This window comes from Oncorhynchus masou, chromosome 24 (genome assembly GCF_036934945.1).
Source record: "Oncorhynchus masou masou isolate Uvic2021 chromosome 24, UVic_Omas_1.1, whole genome shotgun sequence".
NCBI classification, from domain to species: Eukaryota; Metazoa; Chordata; class Actinopteri; order Salmoniformes; family Salmonidae; genus Oncorhynchus; species Oncorhynchus masou.
Genome location: NC_088235.1, coordinates 87,664,556 through 87,678,698, shown reverse-complemented (window position 1 = coordinate 87,678,698; position 14,143 = coordinate 87,664,556). Strand labels below are relative to the sequence as shown.

General features: G+C 41.0%; 1 protein-coding gene across 3 annotated transcripts in view; it reads right to left on the bottom strand.

Annotated features, from left to right (window-relative positions):
• LOC135512919 (inactive N-acetylated-alpha-linked acidic dipeptidase-like protein 2) overlaps positions 1–14,143 on the bottom strand; it is a 270,364-nt gene that overhangs the window by 125,383 nt on the left and 130,838 nt on the right. For all 3 annotated transcript variants that reach the window (XM_064935436.1, XM_064935437.1, XM_064935438.1), the window contains exon 5: positions 7,276–7,426. In XM_064935436.1, the coding sequence (XP_064791508.1) occupies positions 7,276–7,426 (151 nt within the window). The remainder of the gene's footprint in view (positions 1–7,275; positions 7,427–14,143) is intronic.

Sequence of the window (14,143 nt, the reverse complement as noted above, 5' to 3'; positions counted from 1 at the left end):
AGGTGTCACTGTTGTCCCTGGTTTGAATCCAGGCTGCATCACATCTGGCTGTGATTGGGAGTCCTATAAGGCGGCGCACAATAGACCGTCATTGTAAATAAGAATTTGTTCTTAAATGACTTGCCTAGTTAAATAAAAAAATAAAACTGAGGAAAATCATGTTCACTGCACTGGGCCTTTGAAACTACAAATTGTCAATATGTTCTGCGGCTTATCATCTCAATCCTTGGCTGTAGTTAGTAGAGAAAGACGTGAGAGTAGCTCGGATGAGAGAGCCACACCAGGGGAAGAGATGAGACACATCGTGATGGCCATGAGTGACATTGCATGGAGGACGTGTACCTCCCAGATAGCAATGGCAGCCATTTGTTCATTAAAGCATCAAACATTCGTCCCATAGCAGCTGCCTATTTAAATAAATATGCAAATTACTACATTTCTATTCAAAGGCTTCTTTTGACTTCAACAAGGTTTCTAAATAACCCAAGGGACACAATTCTTTCCATGTGAATAGACCCACCTGTCAGCGACTTGAAATTAACATGTAAAAATTGTTTGAAGTTCCCACTTGTTCGGTGCTACTATCTTTCTCTCAGATATGGTGGTGAGGAGGAAGAGAGAGAAGAGGGGGAACATCATCTTCACTTTAAAGGTTAATGCAATTATGCGATCAGTCCCCCCTCTCCCCAAAAGCACAGCAGTCAACTAATAAAGAGCGTGGGGCTTTAATGCACACAGCCGTTTTAATGGCCTGCAGCAGTCATCATTTGGTAAACAGAGCTGGAAAATTCATCCAAACCGAACAACATAAATAACATGGCAACTGAATCAAATGGATGAGGAAATTGCTACAGCTTGGCAAAAGACAAGACGCTTCAGATAAAAATGCCGAAACCAATTATTGCCTCACTTGCATATAAATATTCAGGTGGCCCAGCAGCCTTTCTGGTTTTGTTTTGTTTTTCTACCCAGTCATCAGTTCAGTTCATGGAAAAGCTCTTGGAATAAATGTAAAAATATATCCCTTTCAAACACAGGAACAGTCTGAATGGGTAGAAATATTTGGTGTATTTGGTTCACAGCCAAGTCGTTAAGAGTGAAAGGTTGCTGGTTCGAATACCTGAGCTGACTAGGTGAAAAATCTGAGCAAGGCACTTAACCCTAATTACTCCTGGAAGTTGCCTTGGATAAGAGCGTCTGCTAAATTACAAAAATGTAAATGTAAACTGACAGTACAAAACATTAAGAACACCTTCCTAATACTCAGTTGCACCCTCTTAATATTTGCCTTCAGAACAGACTCAATTCGTCGGGGCATGGACTCTACGAGGTGTCGAAAGCGTTCCATAGGGATGCTGGCCCATGTTGACCCCAGCTTCCCAGAGTGTCAAGTGTGCCAAGTGTGCTGGATGTCTTTTGGGTGGTGGACCATTCTTGATACACACGGGAAACTGTTGAAAAATACAGCAGCATTGCCATTCTTGACACACTCAAACCGGTGCACCTGGCACCTGTTACCGTACCTCCTTTAAAGGTAATTAAATATTTTGCCTTGCCCGTTCACTCTCTGTATGGCACAAATACACAATCCATGTCTGGGGCGACAGGTAGCCTAGTAGTTAGAGCGTTGGACTTGTAAACAGAAGGTCTGCAAGATCGAATCTGTTGTTCTGCCCCTGAACAAGGCAGGTAATCCACTGTTCCTAGGCTGTCATTGAAAATAAGAGTTTGTTCTTAACTGACTTGCCTAGAGGTAAAAGAAATGTCTGAAGGCTGAAAAAATATTCTTTAACCTGTCTCCTCCCCTTCATTTACACTGATTGAAGTGGATTTAAAAAAGTGACATTGATAAGGGATTATAGCTTTCAAGTGGATTCACCTGGTCAGTCTATGTCATGGAAAGAGCAGGTGTTTCTAATGTTTCGTACACTCAGTGTAAATGTAGGTGTGCTCTGCACACAACCTTTGCCCTCAGAACACAGCCAAGCCATGGATATCAAAGCTCAACTACAACTCTCAGTACAGGGATGGATTACATGCCAGTGTAATGTAAAGCAGCCCAGGAACACCTGCTGTACATATCTAAGCAAACACAATTTGCTTGGTGGGTCTTGGCAGATATGTCTCAATTTCCCTCCCTACACATGCTCCCTCTGTGTGAGCAACCACTGCTTTCACATTCAGGGGTAAACTGAGAAACAGCATGTTTCAAAAGACAGTGCTTTGATTTACTTTGCCTTTCCCAGCAGGCAATGTGACAATACAAGCACAGCGATAATAGTACAAGGATTTCTCTAATAAAAAATCAACACACAGACTGCTGATATGCCAAATGATGAATAATGAACTACTGAATCAAAGCAAAAAAAGAAAATGACAAGTATTGAATAACACTACAGTCTATTGATTCATGAATATTTAATTACTTGCTGTGGCTATTCAAGGACAAATAGATGGCTGTAACGTTAGGCCTAGGCCCTATTTAAAAAAAATCTGCATTACAATATATGGACTAAATAAAGGTTTATATTCAAATTATTTATACACTTTTTTATCTGCTCAAAACTTGTATTATGGTATTTATTTTATGGAAGACAGCATCCCACAGGACAAAAATGGGTTGAATCAACGTTATTTCCATGTCATTAAAAAAAATCTATGTGATGATGTTGAATCAACGTAGAAAACTGAAAACTCGCAAAAAGTTATCAATGTAAGCGAATTTAGTGATTTTTGTCACCCAACTTTTAACCTGAATCCAATGACATGGTGACATTTGTTGTTGATTTCACGATGAATTCACATTGGTTGACAACTCAACCAAATGTAAATCACAACTAGACGTTGGAATTACGTCTGTGACCAGTGGGATGGCTGTAAGGAGTAGTAAAGTGTCTTCTCCCATCACCTGCTCATCTTACAGGTGGTCCACTGGGATGCAGCAACCGGCGGTAATGGTGAAAGTGCAGACATCCAACATCTGTACAGGCATCTGTTAGCAGCCTCATATGTGTCCTGCCACCGTGTTACCCAGACCCTTAGTAGGACAAAGGTACTTCAACAGTAATGACGCGTCCCCAACGAGCAGCCAGCCAGCCAGCCAGGGCAGGCAGGTCAGGAGGCTGAGGCTAGATAGAAAGGGAGCCAGGGAAGACCATAGACATGTGGTGAGGATTTAACTACAGTAGATCAGGAGACCAGGATCATGGACAGCGACTCACTGCTGTGATTTAGATTCTGGCCAGCCTACATTACGAACACAAATCAACTGAGTAAAGAAACTATTCTCTATTATCATGGAAACAATCATATCTTCATTATGCATTATGCAGCTACGAAGAAAAGCCAGAGAAGAAGCTGCATGCTCTTAATGGCATTTTAATGCTTATTGAATCAATTCTCCTCTTCTCTGGTTTCTGAGAGGAGTATTTTGATGATAGAATTCTAGTCACGTGAGGCCTTTGCTAGCTGCAGGTGTTGACACTGGAGTCGTTACTATCGATAATGATATGAGACATTAAAGACAGGTTGGTGTGTAACGATAAGCCACATGCTGGTTGGCATGCTGAGTGCTAGACATCTGAAGTGATTACTAAAGATGATGACACAGGCCCCCCAGTGACAGACTGAAGTGAGAGTGATGATAGAGTCTAGAGAGGGGAGTGAATTTGCCTCACACTAACACGGCAGCCATGTCTTATTCACGTGATACGATACCGATAAGGAGAGCCTCTGCTGTCTGTAGCAGTGACAAGCGTTAAGAACAGAATCATGCACACAATAATATACGCAGTATTATCACTATGTTTATATCAATTTCTGAGGGATTTGTAATATATATCTTAGATACTGTTTTTGTTTACCTGGACATTCTCTTGGCTTTACAGTTTCAGCTTCCACTAACTCAGTTCCTATTAATCATAGACCTCATTGTCAAGTCATTATCTGAAAACAAACAAAGCAACTTTTAAATGCCTTATCTATTCAATCTCCCTAACTCTCTACCTGGTTGTGCTCTACCTGACACAAATACACATAAACCCACGCATGCAGACAAACACCATATACAGTTGATGTCAGGTTGGAGTCATTAAAACTAGTTTTTCAACCACAAATGTCTAGTTAAAAATACTGGGGGCAGTATTGAGTAGCTTGGCTGAATAAGGTGCCCAGAGTAAACTGCCTGCTACTCAGTCCCAGTTGCTAATATATGCACATTAGTAGTATATTTGGATAGACAACACTCTGAAGTTTCTAAAACTGTTTGAATGATGTCTATGAGTATAACATAACTCATATGGCAGGCAAAAACCTGAGAAAAACTCATTCACTATTGAAGATACAGTGGGATATTCGTCATGTTGCACTTCCTAAGGCTTCCACTAGATGTCAACAGTCTTTACGAACTTAGTTTGATGCTTCTACTGTAAAGTGGGGGCGAATGAGAGGGGAATGAGTCAGAGGTCTGGCAGAATGCTTTGAGCTTGTGACGCTCGTTCACGTGAGAGACAGCTCTGTTCCATCGCAATTCTACAGACAAGGGACTTCTCTGGTTAGAACATTATTGAAGGTGTATGTGAAAAACATCCAAAAAATTGATTCTAAACATCATTTGACATGTTTCTACCGACTGTAACATGTAACTTTTTGACATTTCATCTGCTCCTAGTGAACGCGCTTCGTGACTTTGGATTTGTTTACAAAACGTGCTAACAATAGTAGCTATTTGGACATAAATTATGGACATTATCGAACAAAACAAACATTTATTGTGGAACTGGGAATCCTGGGAGTGCATTCTGAGGAAGATCATCAAAGGTAAGTGAATATTTACAATGCTATTTCTGACTAATTTTGACTGCACAATATGGCGGATATCTTTTTGGCTTGTTTGGTCTCTGAGCGCCGTACTCAGATTATAGCATGGTTTGCTTTTTCCGTAAAGCTTTTTTGAAATCTGACACAGTGGTTACATTAAGGAGAAGTGTATCTAAAGTTCCATGCATAACACTTGTATTTTCATCAACATTTATAATGAGTATTTCTGTAAATTGACGTGGCTCTCTGCAAAATCACCGGATGTTTTTGGAACTACTGAACATAAATCACCAATGTATACTGAGATTTTTTGATATAAATATGATTTTTATCAAACAAAACATATATGTATTGTGTAACATGAAGTCATATGAGTGTCATCTGATGAAGATCATCAAAGGTTAGTGATTCATTTTATCTCTATTTCTGATTTTTGTGACTCCTCTCTTTGGCTGAAAAAATGGCTGTGTTTTTCTGTGACTTGGCTCTGACCTAACATAATCGATTGTGGTGCCTTCGCCGTAAAGCCTATTTGAAATAGGACACTGTGGTGGGATTAACAAGAAGTGTATCTTTAAAATGGTGTGAAATACTTCTATGTTTGAGGAATTTTAATTATGGGATTTCTGTTGTTTTGGATTTGGCGCCCGGCACTTTCACTGGCTGTTGTCATATCGATCCAGTTAGCGGGATCTCAGCCCTAAGACGTTTTTAACAAACTATAGTTTTGTATCACAATTCCAGTGGGTCAGAAGTTTACATACACTAAGTTGACAGTGCTTTTAAACAGCTTGGAAAATTCCAGAAAATTATGTCATGGCTTTAGAAGCTTCTGATAGTCTAATTGACTTAATTTGAGTCAATTGGAGGTGTACCTGTGGATGTATTTCAAGGTCTAATTTCAAACTCAGTGCCTCTTTGCTTGATATCATGGGAAAATCAAAAGAAATCAGCCAAGACCTCAGAAAAAAATTGTAGACCTCCACAATTCTGGTTCATCCTTGGGAGCAATTTCCAAACGCCTGAAGGTACCACGTTCATCTGTACAAACAATAGTATGCAAGTATAAACACCATGGAAACACGCTGCCGTCACACTGCTCAAGAAGGTGCTGGGGGACAGGTACACAAGTATCTATATCCACAGTAAAACAAGTCCTATATCGACATAACCTGAAAGGCCACTCAGCAAGGAAGAAGCCACTGCTCCATAAAAAAGCCAGACTACGGTTTGCAACTGCACATGGGGACAAAGATCGTACTTTTTGGAGAAATGTCCTCTCTTCTGATGAAGCAAAAATAAAACTGTTTGGCCATAATGACCATTGTTATGTTTGGAGGAAAAAGGAGGATGCTTGCAAGCCGAAGCACACCATCCCAATCGTGAAGCACGGGGGTGGCAGCATCATGTTGTGGGGGTTTTTTGCTGCAGGAGGGACTGGTGCACTTCACAAAATAGATGGCGTCATGAGGGAGGAAAATTATGTGGCTATATTGAAGGAACATTTCAAGACATCAGTCAGGATGGTAAAGCTTGGTCGCAAATGGGTCTTTCAAATGGAAAATGATCCCAAGTAGACTTCCAAAGTTGTGGAAAAATGGCTTAAGGACAACAAAGTCAAGGTATTGGAGTGGACATCACAAAGCCCTGACCTCAATCCTATAGAAAATTTGTGGGCAGAATTGAAAAAGCGGGTGCGAGCAAGGAGGCCTACAAACCTGACTCAGTTACACCAGCTCTGTCAGGAGGAATGGGCCAAAATTCACCCAACTTATTGTGCGAAGCTTGTGGAAGGCTACCCAAAACGTTTGACCCAAGTTAAACAATTTAAAGGCAATGCTACCAAATACTAATTGAGTGTAATGGGAATGAAATGAAAGAAATAAAAGCTGAAATAAATATTTCTCTCTACTATTATTCTGACATTTCACATTCTTAAAATAAAGTGGCGATCCTAACTGACCTAAGACAGGGAATTTTTAATAGGATTAAATGTCAGGAATTGTGAAAACAGTTTAAATGTATTTGGCTAAGGTGTATTTAAACTTCCGACTTAAACTGTATATTATCAACACAGAGGGCCTCTGAGGACTTTGTGCACTCATTAGACCTTCAAATTTGACGCAAGATGCCGCAGCATCTAAAGAGGAAACATAAGATGGAATACAGAGAAGCTCCTATTAAGAAGGATTTACTGCCAGTTCCACTGCGTTTTTTCATTGTTCTCCACTAATCAGTGACTGACTTAGACCTGGGACACCAGGTGTGTGCAATGAATTATCAGGTAGAACAGAAAACCAGCAGGCTCCAGACCTCATAGGATAAGAGTTAAATACCCATGGTGTAGAGGATGGGGTGTTCTGTGGTCACTCTGAGTTGTGACAGTCATGACTTATTCATTCAACTCATATTGATCCAGGATCATCTGCAGAGAGAAGGTACATTACACTCACTCACCAATACTGGGGTATCCAGGGGTGGAGGGGTCTCCCCCAGGGTTCAGGGTGACCCCAAATGCTTTGTGCCACAGACTCTGGTCACGGGGGCCGTCACAAGGGTCCATGTAGAGGAGTACACCCCCGAAACCCATCTCTGCCAGGAAGGAAATCTGTGGAGAAAAATATACACAGTAGTCTTATAAAATGGTTCTATTCTACAATAGACAGAGGCAATAATAGAGAGAAACAAATTCAGTCACATACAGAAAACAGACTATTACTCCTATTATTCCTCCGCACAGGCTAACCCATATTCTTAGCTTCTCAATACTGTATATTCCTCCACACAGGCTAACCCATATTCTTAGCTTCTCAATACTGTATATTCCTCCACACAGGCTAACCCATATTCTTAGCTTCTCAATACTGTATATTCCTCCACACAGGCTAACCCATATTCTTAGCTTCTCAATACTGTATATTCCTCCACACAGGCTAACCCATATTCTTAGCTTCTCAATACTGTATATTCCTCCACACAGGCTAACCCATATTCTTAGCTTCTCAATACTGTATATTCCTCCACACAGGCTAACCCATATTCTTAGCTTCTCAATACTGTATATTCCTCCACACAGGCTAACCCATATTCTTAGCTTCTCAATACTGTATATTCCTCCACACAGGCTAACCCATATCCTTAGCATCTCAATACTGTATCACATTGACACCAAGATAGCTTTGACAGATACAGACAGACATTTCCATGCACATCAATGTGGACTGTGCCCTAGAGATGGAGCTATAGCACTGAAATGCATAGATCACATAACCCAGATGCTGGAGGAGAGTGGTACATTACTGTAAGGGAGGAGGTATGTGGAAATGTATTTTAAACCAGAGGTCATCTGTGACATTTGATGTATAGAAGGAATAATAGTAACACCCAGAATAAATTATTCACTAGGACACGTGCACATACTCATGTGCGTGGACGTATCAGAAATATTTTTGCTATTTTCACAGCAGGAATTATGAGCTCAATAGCTGGTGGTGGGGCATAAGGGCTAGGTCTTGATGAATAAATAAATGATATGTGTGACGAGAGCTTGGCCACTCACTGGCCGATCAACGCGTTTCATGGCTTAATACTGCAAGCCTTTGACTCAAGCTCTGTAGGTTATTGACGGCCATTGCATTGTCATCAACTCCAATACGGCAGGGGGCACAAAATATTATTGTCCTAGTATATTGTGGATTGATACAATACAGTTTATTAAATAGCATTGGCAACAGCAAGGACAAATAACAACAGTAAAAAAAAAAATGTTTGCTCAATATGTTTGGAGTGTTGACAGTTAACATAGTTGCAATTGGATCAGTGAGGTTAGGCCTATACCTGTCTTTACGCATTGCACTTCTCCTCATATAAAAAATACTAGGTTCCCGTAAATGTAATTGGATATGTGATGTACGTTCTCAATAAGCAGGATATACATTAGAAAACTGAAGTTTACATACACCTTAGCCAAATACATTTAAACTCAGTTTTTCACAATTCCTGACATTTAATCCAAGTAAAAATACCCTGTCTTAGGTCAGTTAGGATCACCACTTTATTTTAAGAATGTGAAATGTCAGAATAATAGTAGAGAGAAGGATTTATTTCAGCTTTTATTTCTTTCGTCACATTCCCAGTGGGTCAGAAGTTTACATACACTCAATTAGTATTTGGTAGCATTGCCTTTAAATGATTTAACTTGGGCCAAATGTTTTGGGTAGCCTTCCACAAGCTTCCCACAATAAGTTGGGTGAATTTTGCCAGAGCTGGTGTAACTGAGTCAGATTTGTAGGTCTCCTTGCTCGCACACGCTTTTTCAGTTCTGACCACAAATGTTCTATGGGATTGAGGTCAGGGCTTTGTGATGGCCACTCCAATACCTTGACTTTGTTGTCCTTAAGCCATTTTGCCACAACTTTGGAAGTCTGCTTGGGGTCATTGTCCATTTGGAAGATTCATTTGCAAGCAAGATTTAACTTCCTGACTGATGTCTTGCGATGTTGCTTCAATATATCCACATAATTGTCCTCCCTCATGATGCCAATTATTTTGTGAAGTGCACCAGTCCGTCCTGCAGCAAAGCACCCCCAAAACATTATGCTGCCACACGGTTGGGATGATGTGCTTCGGCTTGCAAGCCTCCCCCTTTTGCCTTCAAACATAACAATGGTCATTATGGCCAAACAGTTCTATTTTTGTTTCATCAGACCAGAGGACATTTCTCCAAAAAGTACAATCCATGTTCAGTTGCAAACCGTAGTCTGGCTTTTTTTATGGCGGTTTTGGAGCAGTGGCTTCTTCCTTGCTGAGCGACCTTTCAGGTTATGTCGATATAGGACTCGTTTTACTGTGGCTTATAGATACTTTTGTACCTGTTTCCTCCAGCATCTTCACAAGGTCCTTCCTGCTGTTCTGGGATTGATTTGCACTTTTCGCACCAAAGTACGTTCATCTCTAGGAGACAGAACATGTCTCCTTCCTGAGCGGTATGACGGCTGCGTGGTCCCATGGTGTTTATACTTGCGTACTATTGTTTGTACAGATGAACGTGGTACCTTCAAGCGTTTGGAAATTGCTCCCAAGGATGATCCAGACTTGTGGAGGTCTACAATTTTTATTTTGATATTCCCATGATGTCAAGAAAGAGGCACTGAGTTTGAAGGTAGGCCTTGAAATACATCCACAGGTAAACCTCCAATCGACTCAAATGATGCCAATTAGCCTATCAAAAGCTTCTAAAGCCATTACACTATTTTCTGGGGTTTTCCAAGCTGTTTAAAGGCACAGTCAACTTAGTGTATGTAAATTCCTGACCCACTTGAATTGTGATACAGTGAATTATAAGAGAAATACCATTATCCGTTGATATAGTGTTATAGGACTGAATCATTTGAATATGTTTGGTGGACCCCGTCTTTTGTAACCGGACAAGACTTTCTCTTTTGAAATGCGGATGGATAATAGCCGAGTGGGGTGTGCACTGCAGGTAAGCCTGTGAATTGAGAATAATGCAAAAGCATGAAGGCAAAAGCCTCAGAAGTAGAAACATTTAGAACCTTATGGATAGGCTACTTGGCTAATGCATGGCCAGGATAAGAAAGATACTCGAAGCATTGCTGTTGAACAGTATTGCTGTTGAACAGCATTGCTCATGCACATCCAAAATAATACATTACATAGATTAAAAGGGGATGTCTGCTCACTGTTTTGCTGCTCCCAAACACTAACTTTTAATAAAGCTTTGGTGATTAAGATTTATTTCAAAGCGGTCTCACGAGCAAAACCCTTTATTGATAGTCTTGACTACTTGGGCAGAACAAACAAAAAAGTTTTAATTGAGATGAGGGGAGGCTTGGTTTTTAATGAAATGAAACTAAATGGAAAAAAAACATTTATTTTTTTATGTTTCTAAATACGAGGTTTACGGGCACAAAAAGCACATCTCTCCTGTTCCATGCGCATATGGCCCTATGAGTCATGACTGAATAGGATACGCTTCTGTGGTCAAAATCCATGCCATAACCAACCGTGTTACTGCTAACACCAGCTTTGTTTGGTCTTAAATATCCCCACCAGCTCTGCCTAAAATTGGCACTTTGGCACACGTTTTTAAAGACACACCTCAGATATTGCAACCCCTTCCACCTCAGTGCAAGCAAGCATATTTAAGACAGGTAAATGACCAATCCTGGCGCAAGGGTAGCACAGTGCTGTCTTTAACAGGTTGAAATTGCCAACGAGCGTGCATTTGACAATTGCGCTGGCTTAACACCATCCGAAAATAGAGCCCATACTGTTAAAATGTGCACAGACAAGTGTTAAATCTGTAACTATCCTATATCTTAGAAGATTGTATTGCATATGTACTTAATATACACTGTGGGAAAATATAGGTCGGCACAGAGCCAAGGCTTTCTATCTGCCCTTCCTATCTGTCTACAGACATGTGTACATTGATACTTGTAGTAGCATACAAACAGACTGTAGTCCACTACCAGGGAAATTTTAGCAGGGCAAACTCTATCTAGTTGCTGACATAGAGTAGTATCCCTTTTTGCATGGATCTGGAAACGCTTGACTTGTGGGGGTAGAGAAATCAGTGACAGACATAATGTTTAAAAACCTTCTTGGCATTGTAATACCTGCTCATGAATCACAGAGACCTCTGGCTAAATGGCAACAACCTCTAACACCTTGTGTGCTGAGGGAGAAAACAGAGAGCTCTTCGGCAACATGACAACCTGATGAGGGCATGTGTGTCTGATAAAAGCTTTTTAATTGCAAAATCAGTGCCTTTGTTCTTATGACTATTGATGGATCAAAAGCAAGTGAGTCTACGATGCATTATGAACAGGGTCTTGATAGGAAGAGTTAGCCTATGTTTTGTTCATTCTAGAGACCATCCATAGCCATTCTTTTTCATCTAGCACCTGTCCTTCAAGAGAAAGGAGCATGACATTTGACTTATACAAACAAACTCATCTGAAGAAAAGTGTGCATGCTAAGGACTTCCTGGTGAAAAGTGTATATGTTTCCTCAAAATAAACATTTAAATGAATTCATCATTGGGTTGACATCTACAATAAATTACAGAGCAATGGAGGGACTAATTAAAGAAATATCAAGTGTAATATATTAAAAAAATAAAGTGAACTGGATGGAATATAGTGAAAAATTATACCAAAAATAATTTACTGAAACTGGTTACAAATGATGGAGTCACCCATAATTCACCAAACAATATTTTGAAAGAGGAAACAAAGTACTTTAAACATAAGTCTTCTATTTAGTCTCCTCCATCTCTACTAACCTTAATCTCTACTAACTTATATTAACCTTTTTTTCTATTAATAATGTAAAATTAACAGCTGTACAGAAATATTACAGAGGAAGAACAGGGGCTCCCGAGTGGCGCAGCAGTCTAAGGCACTACATCACAGTGCTTGAAACATCCCTGCAGAGACCCTGGTTAAAATCTAGGCTGTATCACAACCAGCCATCATTGAGAGACCTATAGGGCAGTGCACAATTGGCCCAGCTTTGTCTGGATTTGGCTGGTGTAGGCCATCATTGTAAATAAGCATTTTGTAACTGCACATGGGGAGAAAGATCATACTTTTTGGAGAAATGTCCTCTGGTCTGATGAAACAAAAATAGAACTTTGGCCATAATGACCATCGTTATGTTTGTGAGGAAAAAGGGGGAGGCTTGCAAGCCGAAGAACACCATCTTAACCGTGAAGCATGGGGTGGCAGCATCATGTTGTGGGGGTGCTTTGCTGCAGGAGGGACTGGTGCACTTCACAAAATAGATGGCATCATCTAAGTCTGTACCCAAACAATTTGAGCTTCTACTTCTAAAAATTCACCTTTCCAGAAACAAGTCTCTTACTGTTGCCGCTCGCTATAGACCTCCCTCTGCCCCCAGCTGTGCCCTCGATACCATATGTGAATTGATTGCCCCCCCGTCTATCTTCTGAGCTCGTGCTACTAGGTGACCTAAACTGGGACATGCTTAACACCCCGGCCATCCTACAATCAAAGCTTGATGCCCTCAATCTCACACAAATTATCAATGAACTCACCAGGTTTGGGTGGGTACAACCCCAAATCAGTAAACACGGGCACCCTCATAGATGTCATCCTAACTAACCCTCCAAATACATCTCTGCTGTTTTCAATCAAGATCTCAGCGATCACTGCCTCATTGCCTGCATCCGTAATGGATCTGTGACCAAACGACCACCCCTCATCACTGTCAAACGCTCCCTGAAACACTTCTGCGAGCAGGCCTTTCTCATCTCATTTCTCATCAGTAGATGATGCCTCACTATTCTTTAAAAGTGCCTTCCTCAACATCTTAAATAAGCATGCCCCACTCAGAAAATGTAGAACTAGGAATAGATATAGTCCTTGGTTCACTCCAGACCTGTCTGCCCTTGACCAGCACAAAACATCCTGTGGCGTTCTGCATTAGCATCTAATAGCACCCGTGATATGCAACTTTTCAGGGAAGTTAGGAACAAATATGCACAGGCAGTTAGAAAAGCTAAGGCTAGCTTTTTCAAACAGAAATTAGCATCCTGTAGTACTAACTCAAAAAAGTTCTGGGACACTGTAAAGTCCATGGAGAATAAGAGCACCTCCTCCCAGCTGTCCACTGCTCTGAGGCTAGGAAACACTGTCACCACCGATAAATCCACTATAATCGAGAATTTCAATAAGCATTTCTCTACGGCTGGCCATGCCTTCCACATGGCTACCCCTACCCCGGTCAACTGCCCGGCACCCTCCACAGCAACCCGCCAAAGCCCCCACCATTTCTCCTTCACCCAAATCTAGATAGCCGATGTTCTGAAAGAGCTGCAAAATCTGGACCCCTACAAATCAGCCAGGCTAGACAATCTGGACCCTCTCTTTCTAAAATTATCTGCCGAAATTGTTGCAACCCCTATTACTAGCCTGTTCAACCTCTCTTTCGTATCGTCTGAGATTCCCAAAGATTGGAAAGCTACCGCGGTCATCCCCCTCTTCGAAGGGGGCGACAATCTAGACCCAAACTGCTACAGACCTATATCTATCCTACCCTGTCTTTCTAAGGTCTTCGAAAGCCAAGTCAACAAACAGATTATTGACCATTTCGAATCCCACCATACCTTATCCGCTATGAAATCTGGTTTCAGAGCTGGTCATGGGTACACCTCAGCCATGCTCAAGGTTCTAAACGACATCATAACTGCCATCGATAAGAGACATTACTGTGCAGCCGTATTCATCGACCTGGCCAAGGCTTTCGACTCTGTCAATCACAAAATTCTTATTGGCAG